Below are 25369 nucleotides of genomic sequence, written 5' to 3'. Positions count from 1 at the left end.
TGGAAGAGTTCACATAAAACTCTTGTCTTCCTGGCTTCTCTAGAAAAATGAACGCATGTTCCCGCAGGGCACCGGGGAGCCAGAGCCCCCGAGAACCTCAGGCTCCTTTAGATCAGGTAGGGGTGGGGCTCTTCGCTGTGCCACAACCCCTCCTCCCCTGTCTTCCTACCGCTGAGGCCAAAAGCCAGCTGCCGTGTGTCATCTCGCCTTCACTCAGGACCCACGTGCCCCTCCAGGCGGCTTTGTCGGTGACCCCAGCATTAGGCCCATGTCATCCAAGGACTACACCTGAGATGACCTACAACACAAACAAATGGGCAACTTTATTGAGTTTTACCTCCTAACACACCCTCCCAGTAGCAGACACGGGCTGTGTGGTTTCTAGCAGGGACCTCAAATGCACAGGGAAGTTAAGGGGAAGGTCAATGCAACAGGTGCTTGATTAGGGGGCCAGAGCCCCCATTTACTAGAAGTCTTCTTGCAAATGAAGCAGAAGACTGAGGATTACATTCGCACACCACCGGCGCAGCTTAAATACTTCTTTGATAAAAATAATAATAATAAATTATCTTCAACTCAGAAAATCAATTGTGCTCAGCAGAGTGACAGGAGGGTCCATTCACGGCATGGCACCGGGGCCGGGCGAGGGGCGGGTGGGACAGGCAGCGTGTCCTCCACGCCAGGGGCCTGTCCCGAGGGAGCCGTCCCGGGCTCTTCCCCTCACGTCCGCCTCGTCTTCTGTTTCTTGGCTTGTCTCTTAGCGTCTTCCGGGCCGCTACCATCAGAGGCTGCCTGGCCGAGAGCTCGGACTCCCTGCAGGCGACTAGTCAGCTGCAACAGCAAGGGAATGAGCTGGAAAGAGAGAGAGTATGAGAGAGGGGGACGCCAGGAGAAGACTTCCGTCCAGTGGGACATCAGAGACCCTCCCCCGCGCCCCTCCCTCCCCAGGCCCCGTCACCACCTGCTCTGTGCTCTCAGGCAGATCTCAGTTCAGACCAGGGCAGGTCTTTGTACTAGAGACGGTCACCAGAAACCCAGAAGTACCCCAGGTTTAAGGGTTAGGAGAGCTGTTACGAGAGGTTTATGGCCTTGCAAGGAGGCCTTAGGGATTGGACATGACCTAAAATGCTGTAACCTCTGTAACAGTGGACGTTCTTCCACTGCCACGTCCCAGTCATGAGGGATCCCTCCCTCCGACACATCTGCTGCCCATGAGGTCTCGGGACCCCCTACCTTGTCGTGGTTGTAGCCAGCCAGCAGGATGAGCAGCGTCAGAGGCAGGGCGATGTAGGATCCCTGCGCGATGTCCTGCTCGGGCAGCTTCCTCTGCAAACACCGAGAGCACCGTCACCCCCAGACACCAGTGCTCCATCCACAGCCCTGATCTGCCCGGCTTCTGAGCCGGCTCCCCTGGGACCCCCGGCACACTCAGTACCCAAAGTAAGGAACCGAAGCGACGCAGATAAATCTCAAGTGAATCTTCTGCTGCACCAACTCTCCTCACTTGCTCTCTGAAGCTCCGGAATAACCAGATTCTGATAACAAGGTGCTACTCACCCCCGCACCCTTCACTGTCTAAACTGACAGGACAAACAGCTGCAGGCCGCAGGGGACCCCTGTGGTTGGAAAGTAGAAGGGTCTCATTTTGTTGAGTCCCAGCCGCACACAGGGACTCTTTCCTACAAGGAGGTATCGAGAACCCACTGTTCCAGGCTTGGGGACACAGTGGGCAGCAAGCTAGTCCCAGAGGTCATACCCAGTGAGGAGGAGAGGCAGCGCTTGGGTCCCAGGGGCCATTCACGCTTCCTTCCAGTGGAAGGACTGACTTTCATCTGGGCCAGTCAGAACAGACCACATTCCCCAGCCTCCCTCGCAGCCAGGTGAGGCCCTGGAACCAGCTCTGGCCAACGGCACAGGAAGAGAAGTGACGGCGCAACACCCAGGCTGTACCCTTGGAGAGAAGTGGTGTGCCCTCCCTCCTTGCTGGCCAGACAGCCTCCAGCCAAGTGCGCCATTTCGGAAGGCTGGCGACGTGCTGGAGGATGGCAGAGCCACGGGAGAGAAGGAGCTGGGGGCCCCGGCACCTTGGAGCTGCCATATGACCCCTGGACTGCTCACTCCTGGTGCTGACATAAGACAGAACCTTCCCTCTTGCTAAAGCCCCTGAAATGCTGGGTCTCTGTAATAGCAAATGAACCTATATCCTAACTAGCCCACTCCACCCTGACAACAGAAACAAATAAATTAAAAGATAACTTTCGGTTGACGATAAACCAGGTTAACGAGCCAGAGCACTGGTTCTCAAGATACAGCCCAGGGGCCTCCCTTTCAGGAGATCTGCACGGTCCAAACTATTCTCATAATACTACTAAGATATTACGTGCCATTTTCATGCTCTTACAAGTGTACAGTGGACATTCCCAGAGGTTGCAAATGTGATGATGTCATGACTCTGACAGGTAATGGGACGTGTGGCTTATGGATTCTTGTGTTTTCAGCATTTCTCAGTTTTAATTTCTAATATGATAAATATATATATAACCCATATAAATCAAAGCTCTTTGAGATTCGCAACAATTTTTAACAGTATAAAGGGGTCCCAAGACCAAAATATCTGAGAACACGTAGGCTGGAGAATGACTGAGGGGCCTTTTGACCTGAGATGAGTGAGGCAGAGTGAGATGGTCCCTTAATAAACAGAAGGGCAGGAACAGATTTCCATCCCTAACTGCCTACTCCAACATTTTTTGACATGTCTTAGATCCCAAACCGTTTTCCATTAAAGTAAATCCTTAAGGAGAAGTTGAAGTCAGTGGGAAGTAGTAGAGTGATTACGAGAAGAAGCCTTGAGGACCGCGGTCCAGGCTCCAGGCCAGGTCTTCCCGTGTAACCTCGGGCAGTCACTTTAAGACTAAGTTGATTCAACTATAAAATGGGGATAATACAGACAGCACCTACTGCAGGCGAATGTTGTGAAAGTTCAACAAGATGAGGTGCGTGGTAGAGTGGTCAGCAGTGCATGAAATACTGGGTCAAGCATCAACAACGTGGCTGTCGGTACTGACATTCAACACGGGATAAAGCGAAGCGCCGTTATGGCCCTCATAAGCGTATGGCGCTGAGCTGTCCAGCAGACGGCTGGAACGTGGTAAAACCCGGATCTGCTGACCACCCCCAGGTAAGTCACTCAGCCTCTCTGAGCCTCCATAAAAAATGGAAGAATGGCACCTCCCCATGGAAGGATTGTCGTGAGGACCAGCAGGACACCCTGCCAGGCCATCCCTTCCCTGGCACATGGTCCTGCTCTCACCGTCTCAGAAGTGGGACCACACTCCTGGCAGCAGCTACGAGGCCTGGTTGCTCGGCCCCCACCAAGCGGCACCTCTGTCCTGCCCAGGCCGCCCACGTGGCTCCCTGGACCGAGGGAGTGTCCTGGAGAGCCCTGGTAGGTGTCCCAGGCTGCAGCCCCAGCGCCCTCCGCAGAGGCCCTCTCCCTCCCCTAGGGTCACCGTGCACCTCCACTCGGAGACAAATGGTTCCCCTACGTGCTCGTCTCTTTGGCACTTTCTGACCGAGTCTCCGCTGAGCGGAACTAGGAGGAACCCCCTATTCAGGTAAGATCACGGGCCAGGTCACCGAGCAAGAGCCAGAAACCAGCAGAAGAGCCACGTTCGAGTCCGGGCTCTGCTACGCACGAGCCCCCAGCCTTCTCTTCGCATCAGGGATGATGACTCCCACCAACTTCCCACACGGGACGGGCTCTGAAAAGCACTCAGTGGTACCTGGAACCATTCTTCACACCCTACACCCAGAAACTCCCTCCTCCTTACCGTGGGATTAAAGATCAAGGTGATGTGTTTATGATAGCCCACTGCCGTGAAGGACACTTGCGGCAGGACGTAGTCATACTGGGACCTGGGCAGCGTGGAGTCCAGAAGCACCACGTAGTTCTGTGCACAGGGAAGAAGTTGTTGTTTTCATAAAGGACAGCTGGGGCAAAGCAAAAGAAAACTAACTCCTAACGTATGACTGTGATGTAAAGGACTTTATGTTTCTAAAGAAATCCCCAAGTTTACACCTCCAAGCCTAGGTTGCTAACTCCCAAGGGGCGGCCTCAGCAGGCTATTCCAGCAGTGACAGCCGCGCGTCCCCGACATCTCTGAAGAGGCGCTCAGAGCTAGTTTTTACAAGCATATCCAACCACTGCACCCACGGTGGTCCTTGGAGAATCTGACTTTATGAAACACATACAGTTCTGATAAGTCAATTCTGATGAGGGGGGCACATGATCAAACTGAGGAAGACTGTTTTTAATCTAAAACGAGGTTGACTTTCAAGGGACGATTCTTAAGTGGCTCATTAGCTGGCGAGTTCTAAGTCGCAGCGTCTCTGCAGTGGTTCCAGTGGCGGTCGTGGTCCTGGTGTGCTGAGCCCCGACCAGGGACCCGGTGCCATGAGCACATTAGGCAAATGCCTGTTCTGCTCTCAACCACTGACAAGATCAGGATTATTGCCCCCGTTTCACAGATGGGGAGAGCAAGGCCTGAAGAAGTGAAGCATGACGTGCCCAGGGTCTCTCAGCTGTAGGGTACCGAGCAGGCTGTGAGCCCAGGGGAGTCTGTGTCCACGGTGCTGTGCTGCTGAAAGTGGCTCGATTACAAAGGGTACCTGGAGAAGTGGGGAGGAGGCCCCAAACTCCGTCACAACCTGCTTCGTTATTTCACAGCCATTTCACGCCGAAAAAGGCCATAGAGTATCATCCCCGTGGCAAGTGGTAAGAAGCCGGGGGAGGGACACACACACAGGCTCGCTACTCACACCCTCAGGCTAAGTCCCCCGGAAAGGGACCAAGTTCTCTGCAAAGTTTGCTGCCACCGCGCCAGCCACGATAGCTTGCTCTGCCCAATTAAAATGGATAGGAAACATCCTATAATCAGTAAGTGATGAACATTAAGGCCTTGGTTAAATAGATTATGGTATTTCCTCTATCATGGACTACCGTGCAACCGTTAAATATCATGCTATGGAAGATTTAACGATGGGGAAAATATTTGTGATATAGTTTTCATTGAAAAGCAAAGACTACAAAACAATGTACAAGCAAAGACTACAAAACAATGTACAAAACAGTCCCAGCTTTGCATTATCAAAATAAATAAATATATATGTGCATTTATATTTATACACACATATGCACATGCATCAAAAAAAGACCAAAAGGAAACCTATCAGCACATTAACAGTGGTTACTTCTGGATGACGGGATTATGTCTGATTTCCACCCCCTCCCCAATCTCCTGCCATGAATGTGTATTATTTTTGTAAACAGAAAAAGAGCTAATTCTGAAAAAATAATCCTTAGAGAGCCCCACCACCTCTGATTCAGAAAGCACATCACCTGTGCCAGCAAGGTGGTATAAGGGCGGAAAATGGGAGAACTGTGTTTCCTTAGCTGAAAAGTGCAACCACTATGACAAAAACGGAAAGCAGAGTGGAGCGGGCATCACCTGGCCGTCTCTGAGCAGGGGCGGGAAGTGGAAGAAGAGGGACTGGCCCAGGGAGACCGTCTGGATCGGGTTGTCCAGGTTGTCACTTTTGTAAAGCTTTACCTGGAGAGCAGAGACAAAGAGGGCGTGCTTTTGAAACTGAATACACGATAAACATTGCATTTCAGACACCCTCGGGTCAGCATATCTCTTGTGGGGAGAGGATCTCTGGAGACATGGATCTTTGAAAGAGCTACCGTCCACCCCCGACAGGCCATTCCTAACGCATCTGAGATGCCAGTGACGTGACACGTGTCGAGATGTTAAGATTTTAAAATAGATTCTGACAACTTACATTAACACTCAAAATAGTGTAGTGATAATATTAAAGAGAATAGCTTCTAACGTGTCTATAACATGCCAGGCCTGCTACAGGCACTTCACATACATCGTCACCAATCCTGGTTATTAAACAGGCATGGTAGTCATCCCCATGGAGACTCAGAGAGCCTGCGTCACCTAAGGTCGCACAGTTATCGCCTGGTAGAGCCTGGGACCCAGCCCTCCTCAGTGCCGGCCTCGCCCACCTGGCGTGGCCTCCCACATGCCGTAACCTCAACCCTACAGGTATTCCTTAAACTTGAAACGCATTCCCATTTTGCGTCTGGTTCTCTGGCTGCTTCCAGAAGCAGTTCAGTGCTTTGTTGGTGGCCTTTCTTTCTCTCCAGCCCAGGTTCACTGCCTGTTCCCACCACCATCTGCAATGGGGCCTGAGACACGGGAAGTACAGCCCTGGCGCCATCCCCTCCCTCCAGTTTCCCCATCCCTACCCAGCCCTCTTCACACTCAGGCATCACCCACCAGGCCCACAGGCAACATGCCCGCAGCCCCTGAAGGGCAGCCGAGGTGAGTTAACTTAAGCACATGTTCTCACTCAAGTCAAATGCTTCACTGTATATATTACGTGTGCCTCTGAAAAATACATCCCCATGGCGATTCATTAACATCCTTCCAGGCATCACAGGGTACTGTATAGACACTTCTTCATTAACTGCAGACATGCGGGTTCTGTTAAGAGCTCCAGCAGGCCTTAAGAGGCCACTGAGTCCAACTCCGTGGTTTCACAGAGCAGGGGACAGAGGCCCATGGGAATGAGAGGGTGCCCGAGGCAGCCAGGTGAGTAACTGTGGGACAAGAGCCAGCCCGGACTGTCTGACTCCAGGTCCACTGCCTATCACCCCAACCCTGCACAGAATCTAGAAAGTGACGAGGTGCTTTGCCCTAAAACCATCTTTCTGTTTTAGACTCCAGATTGTATTGTTCGTTCATTAGGTTTCTACTATGATGCTTCCAAAGACACACACGGCTGGCAAAACAGTGATCTGAAACTGGACCACGTTTCTCTCCAGCAATCAGGAATCATTCCCCCAGAAGCATGCTGGGATTGAAGATTCTTAAATCTCAACCTCAACCCTCAGCTAAAGCAAGCGCTAGACAGGCCCGGATATCCTGCTCCCTCTCATCTTGAAGCCGGAAAGAACAGAGCACTTGAACCTTAAAAATCTGGCCTTACCCATAATGTAGGAAGATATTCAGATGAAGTGATCACATTTCCACTCAAGTCAAACTGATTTATCTGCCGGAAAACTATGATGTTCACATCATCGATGTCGTTATTCCCAACCTGGGAAGAGAGAAGGAAGGCTGGGGTTGAGGACGCTGGAAGGGGGACTTCTACTCCAGCCGGGGGATCTCCTAGGAGCTATTTCCTAGCTGATTTCACTTTGTATTCAGAGAGCAAAGCTTGCCGTTCCAGCAGCCTGAGTCTATGGTCCCAAACTGACAGGAGATGGGCGACACCTGGCCCATGGGCACATTTTGTTTGACAAGCAGTTTTTTTTTTTTCTAACTTTTAATGACTTGTCAACATTCAAAAAAAGAAATTTCATATAAAAAAAGCCAGATTTCCCAGCTTCTCTTGAAAAAGGGGAAAGATGTTCTTGCCTGGCAGGGATTGGCAGGAGCCAAGCTCCAGCTGCCCCCTCTGGGTGGGTGTGTGCCCCCATTCGTGACCTTTTCATATGTGGGACCATAGTCCACATGACTGCCTGTGATCCTGGTCTAAGTCCCCATGGCAGGGAAATACAAAATTATAAGACGTAGCCATCACAACCATTTAAAATGCCAGATGCCATAAAGACATCAAGAAAACTCACTTTCTAGACCAAAAAGTTCTAAATGCCCCACCGGCCTCCTAACCCCTCATAATCTTTATGCCTAATGCCACCTAATAAAGCCAGCAAGAGGCAGGCCCTCTCGTCCACCCAAGCCCTCTACTCTAGCGAACAAGACCTATTCCATGGAAGAAAACCTCACTGCAAATGATTCCAAGGCCACTTCCTGTGACCTGGGGGGCTGCCTCTTTAGGGATCAATTAGCTAAGTCGTGATCTTAAAGATCAAGAGGCTCTCCTTGGTGGGAAAACAAGGTCATCTAAACATAAGAAAAGTGGGCAGCCCCGTCACCAATTAAGCTCATGTTCTCTTTATTACCCTCCCTTGATCTGAAATGCTACTTAGCCCTTAAGATCCTTAACTTGCAGAATAATGATCTGAACTTGCGGGGGAAGTGGGGAAACAACAGCTCGGATTTCTTCTCTGGATGCACGACAGCCATGCTGTTCATTAAAAGCCCAAGAAAATGCTGCTTGTGAAGATGACACTATTCCAAGAGGGCCCTTAATTAGGATTTAAAGCGCCCCCCCACACTCCACCCCGGCCGAACAGATGAAAGGCAGACAGCCAGAGGAGTGCTGAAGCATTTTTGATGAGGGAAGCAATCATGCCACGATTCCACTGAAGTTCATGTCATACCGCGATGACCCGGTGGTGAGGCAGGGCCCGTTCAATGTGGTCGTTGCCTTCTGCCTTGAGCTGAACGTGGTATACACATCCCGGCTGCAAACAAACGCAGGAGTCACTTCTTTGGAAAGGGGCTTGTCACGAGACCTGATCTGAGCCTGCTCTGCCTGCAGGCCCCCATCAGACGGGCGCCTTCCTGTTCCACCTCAGTTCCTAGGATGTGGCCTGTTAACCCTCTTAAGAGTTCCTTGAAAAAGCACCCTGATGCAGAAACATTTTCCTGAAGTTCTACAATTCCTTCAAACCCCATTCAGTTTCTCCTACCCAAGGGAAATTAAATGTGGTTTCCGATTCCAAAACTGCAAGCATGATATGCGTATTCTGATAAAATTATTCTTTCCTCGCTGCCCAGCCCGCCCCTCTAGCTGTGTATGTGCACTGAATGGTATCTGGAATGACATTCCCAAAGGGGTATTATTTCTGGGAAGTGGGATTTGAGGTTTTTCCTTTTTTAAAACAAATTTCTTCTTTATACATTTTATTCTATTCCTCAAATGTATAGGCATATATGATGTTTATCAAAAAAAAAAAACCCACACTTTTCTAAAAAAACTTTTTTTCTTGATACTGCACACATGAAGGATGTATATTATATACTTAGATAATTTTGTGGCAGATAGCAGTAAAGTATTTTGTTCTAAGAAAGCCAGCACACTATGACAATTTTCCAATAGAGGGAAGTAAACTGCCTTGAAGAAATGAAGTTTTTTGTTTGTTTCTTACATTGCTGTATGGGCTAGTTGCAACTCTGATAAAGAAAGATATGAGTTCAAGATATGAGCCTTCTCGGAAGGCTGCAAATCAGACAAAATTCAGCTTTAAGCAAGGCTTTAAGAGTATAAAAGAACCCATTGTTTGTCAACTTCTGAACTATTTTTTTTCTTACACACTTATTAAAAGAAAAGATCTGCATCTTTCTGCAAAGGATGACAGATCACTTATACTAGCGGGGTTTTAAAAACTTTTAAAACAACCAATTGCTGATCATCAACTGCACACTGGACCGATGACACATTAGGATCTAGAGCTGGGGCCAAGTTCAAAGTTGACCGTGTGCATCCAAGAGGGAACAACCCTGAGATCGTAACTGTTGATCTATACGTTAGCTAGGATAACACGGCCCCGGTCTCCTAAAATCGTGTGCACTGTGACCTTCTTCTCTGTGTGCGGGCAGAGCAGTGTCCGAAACGGCATTTGCTCTACATTAACCAGGGGCCCTTCCAGGTGGTAGCTTAAGGGTGATTTTTTTTTCCCCCTTTCAAAATTTTATCCTTTTTGGTATGTTGCTTGAACTATTTTATAATGAGCACACGGTACCTTTACAGAGACAAAAAGCTATTATTAAAAAAACAAGAACAATCAAATTTATGATCACCAATAGTGACTGTATTAATTCACTTTATAGCTCAGTGAGGACTAGCAGCATTGGGTTTGGTTCAAAATATCTACCTGCACCTCAGAAAGGAAGACATGCATAGCAATTTGTAAAGAAAAGAAGGGACGGGCAATGCTGAAGCTGGGAAGAACAGGCACTGCCCCCTCATGCCCATGCCCGGCCGGGCAGGAGCCCATCGGGCAGCTGCTCCCATCCTAACCGGCCCGACTCCTCGCTCCTGGCCGGCTGACTCTGGGATTCACCTTCAGCCTCTGGTAGCAACATCTAGGGATGCAGCTTCTCACCCAAGATGCCTTGACAAGTACACTGCCCGGAAAGATCAACTGGGGAAATGAATTCTAATGGGGGTTTAAATGCTTAGGAAATCTTCAACAAGGGCTCTCCAGCCTGGCATCCTCTGGGAGACTGGCAAACTCAAATCCAAAGCCTTGATGCGAAACGTCTAGCCTTAGGCTATTCCTCCAGAATCCGAGGCCTGGCATGTGAAAAAGGAGTGGGCTGCCACAAGGGGGCGACTCTAAGCAACGCTGAATGAATTAACACCTATTACGAGGAGGGTGTGGGGCAGCATCATTTAAAACGGAAATCTATTGTCGTGGAGAAGAAAACTATATTTGGTTTAGTTAAATAAAATGTGTTAAGTTGGTGAATTTAGAGAAACATGTCTGGGCCAGTAAGACCCTGGGAAGAACCAACATGGTGATGCAGAATCTGCATTCCTGCAACCGTAAGAGGGAGGTGAGCGTGGAACACCGAGTCCCCCAGCTCCGGCCATGGGAAGGCAGACTGAAGTGCACAGGCGCCGGCCAGGCCCTCCTCCTGCTGCTAACTTAGACCAAGAAAAGCTGCAAACAAACACCTACGCTGGCAGTTCTGGTGAGGACCACCTCAGGGGAAGGTACTGTCTGTTCTTGCTTTTACCACTTACGGAGTCAGTGTGTCATGCACTGCTCCATGTGTTTTACGTGTATTAACTCACTTAATACTCACAGCCATCCTGGAAGGTAGACATTATTCTCATCCTCACTTTACGGACGATGAAACATATAAAAAGCACAAGACACTTGCCTGAACTTACACAGCTAAGAAATGACGGAGGCAGGATTCAAACCCAGGGAGAAAGGCATTAGTGCAGCCCATGAAGGACAAAATTTCAAAGGCTGGGCCTGCACTGAACGCGGGAGACAGAGAAGCTGGCTCTAAGGACCCGTCGCCCCTCCCGGGGCCCTGGTTACAGCCAGCCTGGTGGCGGGGGACATCCATGCTACCGCCACCACTCTGTGCTCTCTGGAACCACTGCTACGAGGGAGGAAAGCAGGCCTGGGGGACAGCAGGGAGCAGTGTCCCAGTGGCAGCACGCTCCACAGAGGGTGGGCCTCTCCAAGGGCAGAGGAGAGTGAGAAGGGAGCGTCGCAGTCAGGCCATCCAGACTCCTGCGGGAGCAAGAGCGCCGTTGTCTCGCCGAGTCTGATGAGAAGAGACTGAAGACGGGGAGTGGTGGGCAGAGGGCACAGGGAGCCCACCCGTGGGTGTGCATCCGGCTGGGCCATCAGAACACACGCTCTCCAGTCCTCCCCAAGCCCATCTTCCTCCTTCAGCTTTTTGAACCCTCCTCACTCACCAAGCAACCTCCTGACCTGACTTCCCCATATCTGCGAGTGGGGATGGGCGGACAATGGACGTGGATGTTCTTACCTTTGGGAGAGGACAGCATCGCCCCAACATACCTAAGTAAACTGGCAAACGGATCTGCATCTCAGCTCACGCGATTCAGGAAAACATCAGTCAGTTGCCAACATGTGTACGACTATCCCTGGGGTCAACTAAGAACATCCAGTTTGTGAATCTGAAAGGCTGAGGACCAAACCCTGGATCCAACTGGCCCTGTCCAGTGGGTGCCATCAACCCACATTCTCGTTCGGTGACCCTACTTAGTGTCTGCTGAACGAGCAAATGAATGTATGGATGCGCAAGTAAAAGTGAGGGAAAAGGCACCATAACTTCTGAACCAAATGTTGCAATTGAGCAGCCAAAAGGACAAATAAGTCGGTTATTTGGCCTGCACAAAGTTGTGGGTTTTTTTTTTTTTAATTGGTTGTTAACATCTAAAAATCAGAAGTTTTCATGTTTTTACAAACTCAAAACGATCTGGCAACCCTGAGTCTGTCTTCCCACACAGCTGTGTAGAGCTGGAGCTGAGTGGCAGCTGCCCCCTTCTCGTGGGCCAGACCCTCTCCAGGGCCCTGCAGTCCGCACTGCTCCCTACCAGGCACCCAGCATCCTCCAGCCTTTCACACTTGTCTTCTGGCGCCACTGGCATCTGGTTTGAGAGCCCTGGCCTGAGCCACACTACCCATGCTAGGCAAAAGGTGCACCAAACCCATGGTTTTCCACCTTTATTTCGCTACAAAACCCCCAACCCAGTACATCAGCTACATAAAAGGTAAGTATGTCAGCTACAATAGGGATTGGGAAGAGCTCCAGAACCCTACGCTGCCCTGGCAATGCTCTTGACCCCATTCCTAGCAGTCTTGGGGGCACCACAAGGCACCGCTGAACCCGGTATGAAAAAAGCCACTAATGAAACACGTCCAAAGGCTCACCAGCAATCCACGTAACCTGAACTTCCCTTCTTCGTCCGTCACGGTGTCTTCTCCATAAATACTGCAGTCGTTCTGGCCCACTGCTTCCACGGCAACACCCTGTTCTGGTTCTCCGTTTAAGGAAGAAACTGTACCATAGCAACTAGAGGTACGAGAGAAGAAACAGAACATGACGTTCTTGGGGTTTTCTGAAGCACACAAAAGATTTCAGGGAAAGTGTCCTGCATTTACTAACAATTTACGGTGCAAAATATTTCAATGGAGAACTGTGCCCCAAATGACCCAGACAACTCAGTTCTAGCTGTGTCACTTGCAAATAGAGCCTTCCTGCCGGAGGGCTCAGGCCAGCCAGAAGACTGTCATCAATTTCTCTTCTTGTACATTCTAAGGGATGCTCCAGAAACTTGTAATTAAAAAAGGTTAAGCTTTATTTTATTCCACTTTATCGTATTTTTTTGTTAAGCTTTAAATAATGAAGCATCCAATAAAATGAAAATAAGTCATTCCATTTTTATGTTCGATTGAAAATGGTCCGTTTTTCTAAACCCATTCCTTCTGATTAATCGATCTTTGCCTCGAGTGCTTTTGTAAATGTGTATAATATGTGTGCGTGTGTATAAATATATTTACTAATATTTGTATAAACCGTCTCTGAAAGTATTCAGAAATACTGGAAAACCCAGGTAGCTCGGAGACCAGGATAGGAGGGAAACTTCACATTGTACAGACTCTTTCCAGGATTTCCAAGTTTCACTCAAGTGAATGCATTTCCTCCTTTTCAAAATGTTAACTCAAGTTTCAAACTTTTTAAAAAAATGAAAATTTTTAGGAACTAAATAGGGTCTCTCAGGCCAATTTCAAAATAGGAACTTTGTGACTGAATCACTCGTTTGAAGGGAGTTCCCTGTTGGCCTAGTTGTTAGGATTCAGCACTGTCACTGCTGCGGCCCGGGCTCGATCCCTAGTCAGGGAACTGAGATCCTGCAAGCTGCCTGGCATGGCCAAAATTAAAATTAAAAAAAAAAAAAAAAAAACGGGGACACTCGTTGGAGATATTAGAAGAAAACGGCAGCAGTCAGGAGCCTGTGGACTTCGTATCTTATGTCCCTTGTCTTCCAAATAAAATCAGTATGAAGACTGGGATGAGTTTCTAGAGAACAGAAGCGTGAGTGTGATCCCATAGCCCGGGCTTGGGAGAGAGGGGCGCAGGTGGGGCTGCCCACCTGTAGGCCGTGCGGTAGCCGGTGATGGTGATCTTCAAGTTCTGCCCCTCCTGCACCTCGATCATCTGCGAGGATGGCTCAAACCGGAATTCTTTCATCATGGGCTTGAAGTAATACTGGCCGGGGCTCTGCCGAGAGACAACCACAAACTGAGCCTCTGCTGCAAATCTAGGTATGGCTTCAAAGGGGGTGGCTGAAGTCATGATGGACCAGAATTAGGCCCAAGAGCTCCACGGCTTCCTAGACACACAGAAATGGTAACTCTAACTCTACAATAAATCATTACAGTGACAGCAATTACAATTCTAACAGCAGCTGTCATCATGGTGCGCCTACAAGAACTCTGTGGGGTAGAAATCATATTTGAATTTTATGAAGGAAGCAACGGAGGTCAGAGAGGTCAAGTAACTTGCCTGAGATGACCCAGCAAGTAAGTAGCAGATGGAAGATTTGAAGCTCGGTGCGCATCACTGCACAGCATGTGATCTTTCAGATACACCTCACTGCCTGTTTGCGACATCCCTGTAACAGTCACTTTATTCCCAGGACTGACAAGATGGCCAACTGACGTGCACTCCTGAGTGCCCACCACTCAGGGCCTCATTCTACATCCCCAGTGAAAACTGGGTGCTATCCACTCACCATGGGGAGTGTGCTTTGCAGAAGAAACACAAGCTCACCCCCTGAACAAGACTCGGCATTATAAACAGCGCGATCCTGTGGTAAAACAAAGGGAAGTTTAAGACAGGAGCCGCTGTGGCCGGGGTAATTAATTACACTGTCTCAGTGACAAGGGGGTGACCAGAAAACAAGAAGTCTGTGCAGAAGGGAACACGAATCAGCAGCATTAAGTTCTAGTGAGAGCAATCCTCTAATTACGTCTGGTCACCGAAGAAACGTACAACACTCCAGGCTGGTTTTCTGTTCTCACGTTGTCAAGCAACACACAAGTCAAGGCCGCCGTGTCCCGGCACTCTCATGGGGGGAGTCAGGCAGGCAGTAAACTACGACACCTTACCAGGTTTGAGAAGGTCAGAATGCCGTTGTCCTGAGTCAAGAGGTTGGAACGAAACACACCACCGCTGAGGGATAGGAGGACCCCAGGGAGGGGCTGGTCGTCTTCAGCTTTTATCTGGGGGTGGAAAAAGGAACCCCAGAGCAAGGTTAACTCATATTAGCCATGAACAAGTCAAGAGGTAATCCTTAATGGGTTATTCATTGGGGGAGACAAAAGGTCTCCTATTCATCCCCAGGGTAACCAATGTTAATAGTTTGGTGTGCAGCCTTCCAGAACTCTGTGCCCACACAAATCTTATCAGCATTAAGGCTGCTGTTGATGGACTTCATAAGTGATCTGGTGGGGCTGGGGGGGGCCCCTAAACTGTACAGTTCTGTAACTGCAAGTTGCTTTCTCTGCCCTCAGCCACTTTCCCGGCTGCCCTCGTCCACCAGTCCCCACCGATCAGCCTCGCTGCTTCGGAACAGCTGCATATCGTTCTAAAGCAGAGGTCGGCCAACCACGGCACACAGGCTAGCCACTGAGTTTTGTGATGGAAAAGGAGAGACGATCTGAATGTCCCTGAGCGTGTGTATCTTTGTGCACTTAAGTTTTTTAAGTTTTTCTTTTTCCGAACAGTCAATTCCTAGGAGTAGAATTGTTGGATGTGTGCACTCGAAATTCAGAAAGAAACCCCCAAACTGCCCTCCATGGTGGCTGTAACCATTTCCAGCTCCAACAAATTACCTATGTGTGGGAAAATGCGTGCTCGCCAAGAAGATGGATATTGTCTTGATTATTGCAAATCTCACCCCAGACCCAGTGTTTCGATGGTAACTTCCTTTGCATTTCCCCAGTCACTACCGAAGTCAAGTGTTTCCTGTATGTTTATGAGTGACTTGGATGACTTCTGTGAACTGCCTTTCATATCCTTGGTTTATCTTTTCTCTGTTGGGTTGTCTTTTTATTTTTTAATTAATTAATTTATTTAATTATTTATTTTTGGCTGCGTTGGGTCTTTGTTTCTACGCACGGGCTTTCTCTAGTTGCGGCGAGCGCGGGCTTTCTCTTGTTGAAGAGCATAGGCTCTAGGCACACAGGGTTCGTTAGCTGTGGTACACGGGCTCTAGAACGCAGGCTCAGTAGTTGTGGAGCACAGGCTTAGTTGCTCCGCGGCATGTGGGATCTTCCTGCACTAGGGCTCAAACCCGTGTCCCCTGCGTTGGCAGGCAGATTCTGAACCCACTGTGCCACCACGGGAGTCCCATGTTGGGTTGTCTTTTTCTTATAGATTTTAGGAGTCCCTGGTAAACGGGGAATGTTATTTATGGTACAGATATTTCTTCCCAGTTTGACTATCTTTCAGTTTGGTTTAAATGCATTCTGCAATATAGAATTTTAATTTATTTGGCCTCTATGTTGAAAATATTCAGCCTCAAGGATCTCCAGACTCACTCTGTCCATCACACAGCATGCTTCTTCCCAAGAAGGACTGAGGCAAGAGAGAAAGACATTCTGCATCCTTCGACAGAGAACAGAGTCAAGGATGAAAGCTTAAAATACTTCCCAAAAGGTATGCACACAAGCTAAAGTCAACAGATCTCCTAATTACAAGTGAAAGAAGCCAGACCAAAAAAGAGTACATCCTGAATGATTCCATTTATATAAAACTCTAGGAAATGCGAAATGACCCATAGTGAAAGAAGGCAGATCAGAGCAGTGGGGAGGGGCAGGAGAGAGGGGTTGCCAAGGGTATGAGGAAATTTTGGAGGGTGACGGATGTGGCCACCATTTTGATTGTGGTAGTGTTTTCATGGGGGTCATCATATGTCAAAACTGTCAAATTATACACTTTACGTGCAGCTTACTGTATGTCTATTATACCCCATAAAGCTGCTTTTTAAAAGCACACAGTGTTACCTCAAAGCTCACGCCTGCCAAGGCATAAGCCTTAAAGTCTCCTATGGTTCCTTCCACCGCAGTCAAAACGTAGCCCTCCTTCTGCGAGGACACGGTATACTCCAGGTCACTGTGCAGTGGCCCAACACTGAATAAAAAAGAAACACTGGAGATGGCTTTGCTTCAAATCCTGGAAGAAGCATCACCTGCCCCAAGGAAACCTGGCTCCCCAGTTTCTTTCTAGGCTCCCCGACTGATCCCAAGCAAATGTTTCTTAGTCACGGCCTTACCTATAGGCACCTTTGTCGTCAGTAAAGACTGTGATTAGGGGTGAACTCGCCCCCTTTTCACTGATGACAATCTCCACTCCTTCCAACTCTGGGTGGATCTGGCCTTCCAGAAATAAGCCTGCTTTCCCTTGGATCTCAATCAACTTCCCTGGGCAGCTTTCTAAAAAGGGAAGAGATAAAGAAGATTAGGTTGGGGCTTCCCATTAAAGAAGGGCCTAAAACTGAGATATTGGAAGCCAGCTCCAATGAGGCTGCTGACTGTACCAGAATCCTCAGTGACTGCAAGTGGCCCAAGCCTCTCACCATTGATGAATGGCCTTGTTCAACGCCAGGAATGTTAGCAGGTACAGCCAACAAAGCTGGCTTTCCCCTGCTCCTCTCCCTTGGCTCTCACAGGCCACAGGTGGGGAGAGAAGCCATTACTGCAGGTCAGAGCCTGTGCGGCTGGACCTCAGAGGACCGGTATGGAAGGCTGCCCCGGACAGGCTGCCTGCTGGACAGCCACGCCCTTCAATACTCTCCTTCCAAACACAGAAACGTCCAGAGTTTAATGAACCCACGATGCTGGGAAAAGCTATTGGTAGCCTAAATATTTCACCAGCAATCACTTATGGTTATCCAGTCCCCAAAAGACCCTCCCATAACCCCGACCAAAAAATGTAAACATCACAAACAGTTCGGACACACAAAGACATTTCAGACATTTCAACAACTGATGCTTTTGCTTTTTATCTCCCTTCTGGTGTCAACCTGATAACATCAAGGAAAACTGAGTCCTTTTCCAAAAAGATCCCCCAATTCTAATAGTGAAAGTCACATTTACTGATTTAGACCCTTCGTTCATTCACTCACTCATCAAGTAGTAAGATCTATGTGCCAAAGGGGATTGAAGGTACCTTACAAAGATGGTTTCACTATAACAGCAGCACAGAATAAAATTTTAATTGCAGGGAAAGAAACACTTGCAAAGGTGTGTCATCGGCTCGCTGAGCTGACATTTACCTCCACTGACGGTGGCTTCCATGGAAGGAGGATAAAAGAGCAGCTCTTTAGACGAGGGTGTGACAGTGATTTTCTCTCCAGACCTAAAATAAGTAAGATACTTCAATGTGGCTGGTCTGTCCCCCCATGAGGAAGGACATCAGAACAGAGGACCCTGCAGGGAAAGCCGGAGAGCGCTTACCGTGCCCAGTAGGAGAAGTCATAGGAGAAGGGGCCCTGTAACTCGTCCACCATCTCCTGCACAGGGGGCTTGGTCCTTCCCTCAACCCCCTCCTCTCCACCGGTCTTCTCCCTCTCCTGCCTGCGGCTCTCGATCTCGGCCAGCTGCTGCTCCCTCCGCAGCTCCTGCACGGACCTCAGAGGGCCGAGGACCAGGGCGGGTTCACTGTCGATGGAAGATCTGGAAGAAAGGAAGGAGCAGTCCAGAAGACAAAGTCACGTATCCCTGTAGTCAGTGGGAATCGGACATTTCTGCAAGCAGAGATCCAGCAGTAAAAAAAACCCAAGCACCTCATAAAGCCACCAACACAGTCTTCTCCTGTTTTGAATAAACTAATAGCTTTTTAAAAACAAAAAGCTGAACTTCTTTGCCATGGTGGACGTATCTGATAGATCTGGGCTGGGATGAAATACCACTGACTTTATGACTTGAAGGAAACTTATCAGATTTCCCGTAGGACATGGAGTCCTTTCCACACCACCATCTTCTCTCTTTCAACCTTTATTGAGAACATACTCTGCAAGAGAACCAGGCACTGGGGAGACTGTACACAGGACAGACAACATTCCCCAACCTCATGGAATCTACATTCTAGTGGGAAGAGGTAGACAATCAACAGAAAAATGTTGTCAGGTGATAAGTACAATAAAGAAAAATAAAGCAGCGTGGAAAGATAAAAGAGCTGGTGGGAGGCGAGGGGCGCTACTTTTTATTAGGGGCTCAGCCCAGTCCCTTCCGATAAGGTGACACCACGCCGACCTGAAGGAAGGGCGGCAGAGAGCAAACCACTCGGCTCTGGGTGAGGAGGCCTCAGGCAAGGAGGTGTCGAGTGCAAAGTCTCTCGGAGCCTTGGAGGCAGCTCCCTGCCATGCTCAAGGGACAGCAAGGAGGAGACCAGGGAGGCCTGGCCAGAGGGACCCAGGCAGAGCCAGAGCAGGTACAGCCAGATCAGGTGTCAGACTAGGGCTTGGCAAACCTTGGTGGGGACCCTGGGGGGAGTGGAGTTTTAAACAGAGGAATGACAGGGTCTCCACTTTTAAAGATCACTCGGACTTCCCCATGAACAACACACTGTTATAAAGCAACAGCCAAAACTCGGAAGCCAGACAGGAAGCTGCGGCAACGATCCCAGCAAGAGACAAGGGTGGGTGGAACCAAAGTATAGAGGCCAGGCGCTAAGAAAGGACTGGATGACGGATATACAGTTGGCCCTCCATTTCCGCGGGTTCCGCATCTGAGGATTCAACCAACCGCAGATGGAAAATATTTGGGGGAAAAGATATTCCAGAAAGTTCCAAAAAGTAAACCTTGATTTTGTCACATGCTGGCAACTATTTACATAGCATTTACATTGTATTTACAACTATTTACATTGCATTTACATCGCATTGGATATTATAAGTAATCTAGAGATGACTTAAAGTATATTTAAAGTATACAGGAGAATGTGCATAGATTATATGCAAATAAGACTTCATTTTATAAGGGACTTGAGCATCTGTGGATTCTGGTAACCACGGGGGGTCCTGGAACCAAACCCCCTGGATACCGAGGATTGTACAGTTGAGGATTTGCAGATGGATCGGTTGGGTATGGGATGCAAGAGAAAGAAGAGTCAAGGACCAACGAGAAAGACGGAGCTGCCATTTCTGAAACAGGGAAGGCTACAGAGGAGGTCTGTGGAGGGCGACCACCAGGAATCTGGTTTTGGATAGGGAAGCACAAGACCCCCATTAGGGACCCCGCCCCCGGCCATGTCCAGCTGGAAGATGCATTTCACATAATTTTCAGCAAAACCAAACCAAACAAAAACCCTTCTGAGGTTACAAAAATAAACTTAATAAAGACTGAAAACAATGTAACATGGAGTCACTACTGGTAAAAATATGACTTTCTAGTCATACGAGTAATTCATACTTTCCAAGCAGGAAAATACTAAAAGACATTGCTCCAGCACCAGGCAAAGTGCCAGGCCCACAAGACAAACGTAGCAAGGCCTTCTCCTAGAAACCATGTCACCCTGGTAAATAGGTATCCCATCAATTCAGTCAGAGACCACGGGCTGCCCCTGACACTCCTCCCTCCCTGACCCCACGTGGTCAGCCTGCTGCCGCGTCCCTTCAACTCAATCTCCCTGACAACTCTCCAACCCATCCACTTCTCTCCATCCCCACCGCCATCCGCCTGGCTGAAGCCCCCATCCTCCCTCACCTGGACTCCTACAAGAGCCTCTGCCCCCACCTCGATCGACTTCCACTCTTGCGCCTCTTCTATCTGTTCTCCACTCAGCCGCCAGGGGGACCTTCTTGAAACAAAAAGAAAGTGACCCCTCTACTTGAAATATGTCAGAGTGTCCACAGGACACAGCTAAGACCCTTCACATGGCTGGCCCCCAGAAGCCCACCTCTCCTGCATGGACCTCAACCCCCTGACAAGGTCAAAGTCAAAGCACTTATCACAGCTGTAATTTTACAGTTCTGTATGTTGACTCTTGGCCTACTGTCTGCTGCCCCCATGAGACTGTAGGTTCCACGAGGGCAGGGGCTATCGCCTACGTCCAGTGCCTAACCTAACCACTGAGGATTCTCCATACATATTTTCTTCACGGACGGACGAGTGGACAGAAAGATGGAGACACGGCTGGAAAGGCAACTTCAAATAAGGCAAGCTGGGAGAAAGTTACTCAGATTTCCATTCTACTTGACAAAGATGGTTATATTGTCAAAACTCTTTCCTTTCTTGAGAAAATTAGGGTGTCAGATGCACCCACCACACAGCAAAAATTCCTCTCAAAGGTGACATTCACACAAACCTGACTCTCAGTGAGGCACTGCCTTTCATACACTTTCTCTCATGACCCTTCTAATATAAGGTGTCATCTCTATTTCCCAAGCCTTAGAGAAAGGATCTAAAGAAAAATAGGCAATTTTTTTTGAATTTGCTAAAACACTTGAAATACAGTGAACAAACCAGAGATTTTTTTTTTCCTTAGCAAAGACAGGAAGTGTAACGAGTTCAAACAGAAATTTAAGACACTGAAACGAGCTGTCAGGAGACTCTTCCTCATCCACAGTTAATTCCTGAGTCATAAAAGGAAAGGAACAAGGCTGTCGTGAATTTACAGCTATGTCACATAAGTATAAGAGCGAAGACCGTTTGTACATACGCCTAGAGATAACAAATCAAGAATAATTTTCAGAGCGTCCATTAGAGAAGGTCTGGTCCACCACCCTCCCGTGCTCAGCCCAGCACGGAACACTAGCCTTACTTGATAGTCACGGTGACATCCATCATTTTGTCAGTGGTGATAGTTCCAAGGACGTGGTGGCGAATGGCTGTCAACGTCAAGATACTGGGTGAAGACCTATAAATCAGAGAAGTGGAAAGAAAACACCACATCACCTCATGGTTCTCAAAGGATCACAAACAACATCCTTTATGGGCGACCTTCCTGACCCTGAAATATACTCTGTGACACTGCTCTTAGCGCTTCAGAGCTCCTGAAATACATACAAGTGTCTTTAAGAGTAAACTGATTCTCCAAGCCAAAACTTTACACCTCCAATTCCCTGTGAAACCCACAAGCATTTGTAAAAATAGAAAAATGGTAGACTTGAGCTTGAGAAATTCTCATCAGTGAGGCTGGAAGATTCAACAAACATTGTATTTAAGCCACTTCCAAACCACAGCCTTCCGTCCTGGGTTTACAGAATTCTTGGGAAAGAGAGCTTACCTTCATTTCCTCAGTAATTTACCCAACTGTCTTAAAATCCTTGTCTAGAAATTCTTTTCCATGCCTAACCTTACCGCTTCCAGAAAAAATACAAAAAACTCCCGTGTTCTCAGCAATGAGTGAAGAAGAGAGTCACACTCACTCTCCTCCACAGGAGACACACAGACACCCCGGAGCAGTCGGCGCCCGGCTTACGTGTCATAGGTGTAGAACGCTTGCTCGAACCGGTGGCAGGAGCGAGGGGTCACCTTGTACACGCCTGCAGCCAGGAAATCAAAAGTAATTTTCAGAGAAGAGCGTCTATTATGCTGAGCAATTCCAACATCCGAAATCCAAAGGCGGTGCCTCTCACTCACAACCTATCATGGATGTGCAACACGGGATCAGAAATGCCTTTTCCGCTGCCTACGATGGCTTCTTACCAATGACCTGATCCACTTAAAGGCCCACTCACAGAGCAAGGATTTTCATTTTGCATAATTTAACAAGTCACAGCACTTTAGTCCACACAGACCAAGCTAACAGACACGTGCACGAGGAGGAACAGGAAGTACATTTCTACTGCGAATCAGACTGAGAATTTTCTACTTAACAGATTCTGTTAAAGACCCAAAAGACAGCCACAGCCTGGACTCCTTCCTATAAATATTCCTAAGAGGGGGCATGGGGCAGGGGAAGGCCCAGAAAATTACGGAACAACTGCAAAAACACTTTCACACCATGAGCTCACACGGGGTACACTCAGCTTAGGGGCATAGGATGTCATTTGCCAGAAGAATAGTTTCAGGAAGGAGCAAAGTGTAACAACGGATTCTCCCAAATGGTCTTTAACCAACATTTTGGCCATATGACCGACCAAAACATGAAATTAGTTCAAATCACCTCTGCTGTTTCTGTCACACTGATCAAGCCTCAATGCAGTTACGAGTAGAAAAAAAATTACTAGGTTTCTCCATTCGTTTTGTTTGTTCTTTCATTTGACAAACACTGACAGGGCAACTCGGGCCGGGCAGTGTGCCAGGTGTTGATACATGGTGGGAACAGACACAGTCCCTGCCTTCATGGGGCTTGCCATCTACAGAGAGAGAGCGAGCATTCGACAGCCACGTGCACACCAGGTGTGACGGGTATGGGCAGGGGAGGAACTGGGCACTGTGGACACGAGCACAGCAGGGAGCTCCCAACGACACTGTAGGGCCAGTCTCCCTGGGGAGTAACATCGGAACCAAGAAGTGATGAGCAGGCAGGCAGAGCTGGGTGAAGAGGGGGTGGGGCAGGGAAAGCACTGGGGCAGAGCACGGCATCTGAACCACAGGCTTGCTGGCTGTCTCCCTAACAGCTGTCCTTCCTGCTTACGTTTAGGGTGAAAATGCGCCCAGCCTCAGGCAGCAAATCCAACCTCCCCAGGCTCCCTTGCAGCTAAAAGTGGCCTTGTGACACGGTTCTGGCAGGTAGGACATGAAGTTTCCTGGAGGATGCGGCATGGAAAATGTTTGCCCGCCCCTCTCCCCATCTTCCTGCCTTAAACATAAGTTTTCTGGGGCAACAGTAGGCACCTTGAAAACACAAGGTAAGAAATACCAGGGAAAGAGCTAAAAGAATCACGAAGACACCAACCCTAACATCTACCAGCTGCTGAACCCATGCCTGATGCTGCCAGACTTTGTTACTGAGCCAAATTAACCCCACTTTTTGGGGGTTGTCGTATAGATTTTGTTACCTGCAGCCAACGGCATCCTGATTAAAACACAGGACAGAGTGGCTGGAGCAGAGTGTGACAGGTAGAGCTAGATTACGCAGGCGCTCAAGGTCTGATTAAGGGTTCTGTACAAGAGTACCCCCTATCTGTGGGGTATACGTTCTAAGACCCCCAGTGGATGCCTGAAACCGCAGACAGTACCAAACCCTCTACATGTTATGTTTTTACGTACACTAATGGGTGGGTAAAGTATACAGGGTGGACGTGCCAGACAAAGGGATGATTCACATCTCCGGGCTGGAAGGGAGCAGGATGGTGAGAGATTTCATCACGCTACTCAGAATAGCATGCAATTTAAAACTTATGAACTGTTTATTTCTGGAATTTCCCATTTAATATTTTTGGACCACAGTTGACCACAGGTAACTGAAACTGTGGAAAGTGAAACCATGGGTGAGTGGGGATTTTATCTTGAGAACCAAGAGAAGTCACTGAATTATTCATTAGGAAAATGCAAAATAAAACCACAATGAGATACTACTTTACACCCACCAGGAGGGCTAAAAATCAAAAAGATAGTAACAAATATTGGTAGAGATGTGGAAAAACATGAACCCTCAGGCATGGCTGGTAGGAATATCAAATGGCAAATACAGCCTTTTCAGAAAACAATTTGGCAGTTTCTTTAAAAATTAAACATAAATTTATTATATGATTCTATTCCTAGGTATCTACCCAACAAATGTCCAAACAAAGACTCGTACACAAATGTTCATAGCAACACTATTCATAATAGCCCCAAGCGGGAAACAGTTCAAAAACCCACCAACTAATGAATGGATACACAAACTGTGATATATCCATGCAATGGAATACTATTCACCAATAAAAAGGAACAAATTATTAATACCTGCTACAACCTGGGTGAACTTCAGAAACATTATGCTAAGTGAAAGAAGCCTAAAAAATAACAGTATTGTATGATTTCATTATATGAAATGTCCAAAAAAGGCAAATCCATAGAGACAGAAAATAAATTAGTGGCTGCCTAGAGCTGGGAATAGAGATTAAATGTAAACATGCAGGAAGGATATTACTGAGGTGATGCAAATGTTCTAAACTGGATTAAAATGATGGTTGTAAAGCTAGGTATAGTTACTAAACATCGCTGTACTGTACACATTTTAAATGGTCTGCAAATTGCATCTCAATAAAGCCATTAACAGACAGAGAAGCCACTGAAGGACTTTAAGCAAGGCGGGAGATGATCCAATCTTTATCTTAAAAAGATCACTCACCAGGAGAGGTCATGGGCTGATGGTACAATGCTTTTAGAAGTGGAAAGGGTCCAGTGGTCTGGCCCCAACTCCAACCCGAGAGCCCGGGAACACGTGCCAGCCCCCACCTCTATTTCTTTGGGAAAAAACGCTGCTGCCTCCAGAGGAGCTAACCACGACCAAAGTTGACAGCTTGATGCAAACTGAACCGAGATAGGGAAAAACGCCTTTAAAACCACCCTCTGGTGCCTTTCCATTTCTCTCACTCATAGCACATCAATCCTTCCAGACTCACCGGGCTTAGACAGGCAGAATCGGTTGACGCCTTTGGAGAGGTTATAAATCCCCACGTTCTCAGGTCCATTTCCATCCTGATAAAATTCCTAAGGGACCAAAGCCAATACAATGACTTACTAGGGGAGATGGAGACACAGCGATGATTAATAATATTTCTGTTTCTGAACCAGTCATCTGTTTTGCCCATTAATCATGTGAGCAGCTGGGTGCCACAGGAAAATCAAAAAGCTTCCAAAACTTCCAACAAAAACGTGATCTTTTTAATTCAATCAACTAATATTATTGAGCACCTGCTATGCGGCAGACTCAGGCTGGGCCTTGGTTGC

At 48.1% G+C, this 25369-nt stretch overlaps 1 protein-coding gene across 1 annotated transcript in view; it reads right to left on the bottom strand.

Moving 5' to 3' along the window:
- Nucleotides 1–299: 299 nt before the first annotated feature.
- The window catches only part of LOC309646334 (BOS complex subunit NOMO1), a 52222-nt gene continuing 27152 nt past the window's right edge, over nucleotides 300–25369 (bottom strand). The window contains exons 16-31 of the mRNA XM_082432553.1: nucleotides 25042–25129; nucleotides 21966–22029; nucleotides 21306–21401; nucleotides 17999–18217; nucleotides 17818–17900; nucleotides 16816–16975; nucleotides 16547–16673; nucleotides 14648–14761; nucleotides 13630–13757; nucleotides 12407–12548; nucleotides 8360–8443; nucleotides 7060–7170; nucleotides 5508–5609; nucleotides 3831–3950; nucleotides 1234–1326; nucleotides 300–852 (exon numbers count right to left, since the gene is read on the bottom strand). Of these exons, the coding sequence (XP_082288679.1) occupies nucleotides 721–852; nucleotides 1234–1326; nucleotides 3831–3950; nucleotides 5508–5609; nucleotides 7060–7170; nucleotides 8360–8443; nucleotides 12407–12548; nucleotides 13630–13757; nucleotides 14648–14761; nucleotides 16547–16673; nucleotides 16816–16975; nucleotides 17818–17900; nucleotides 17999–18217; nucleotides 21306–21401; nucleotides 21966–22029; nucleotides 25042–25129 (1863 nt within the window). The 3' untranslated portion in view covers nucleotides 300–720. The remainder of the gene's footprint in view (nucleotides 853–1233; nucleotides 1327–3830; nucleotides 3951–5507; nucleotides 5610–7059; nucleotides 7171–8359; nucleotides 8444–12406; nucleotides 12549–13629; nucleotides 13758–14647; nucleotides 14762–16546; nucleotides 16674–16815; nucleotides 16976–17817; nucleotides 17901–17998; nucleotides 18218–21305; nucleotides 21402–21965; nucleotides 22030–25041; nucleotides 25130–25369) is intronic.

Source organism: Balaenoptera physalus (genome assembly GCF_965194825.1).
Source record: "Balaenoptera physalus genome assembly, chromosome: 16".
NCBI lineage: Eukaryota > Metazoa > Chordata > Mammalia > Artiodactyla > Balaenopteridae > Balaenoptera > Balaenoptera physalus.
This window is presented reverse-complemented; position numbering and strand designations above follow the sequence as displayed.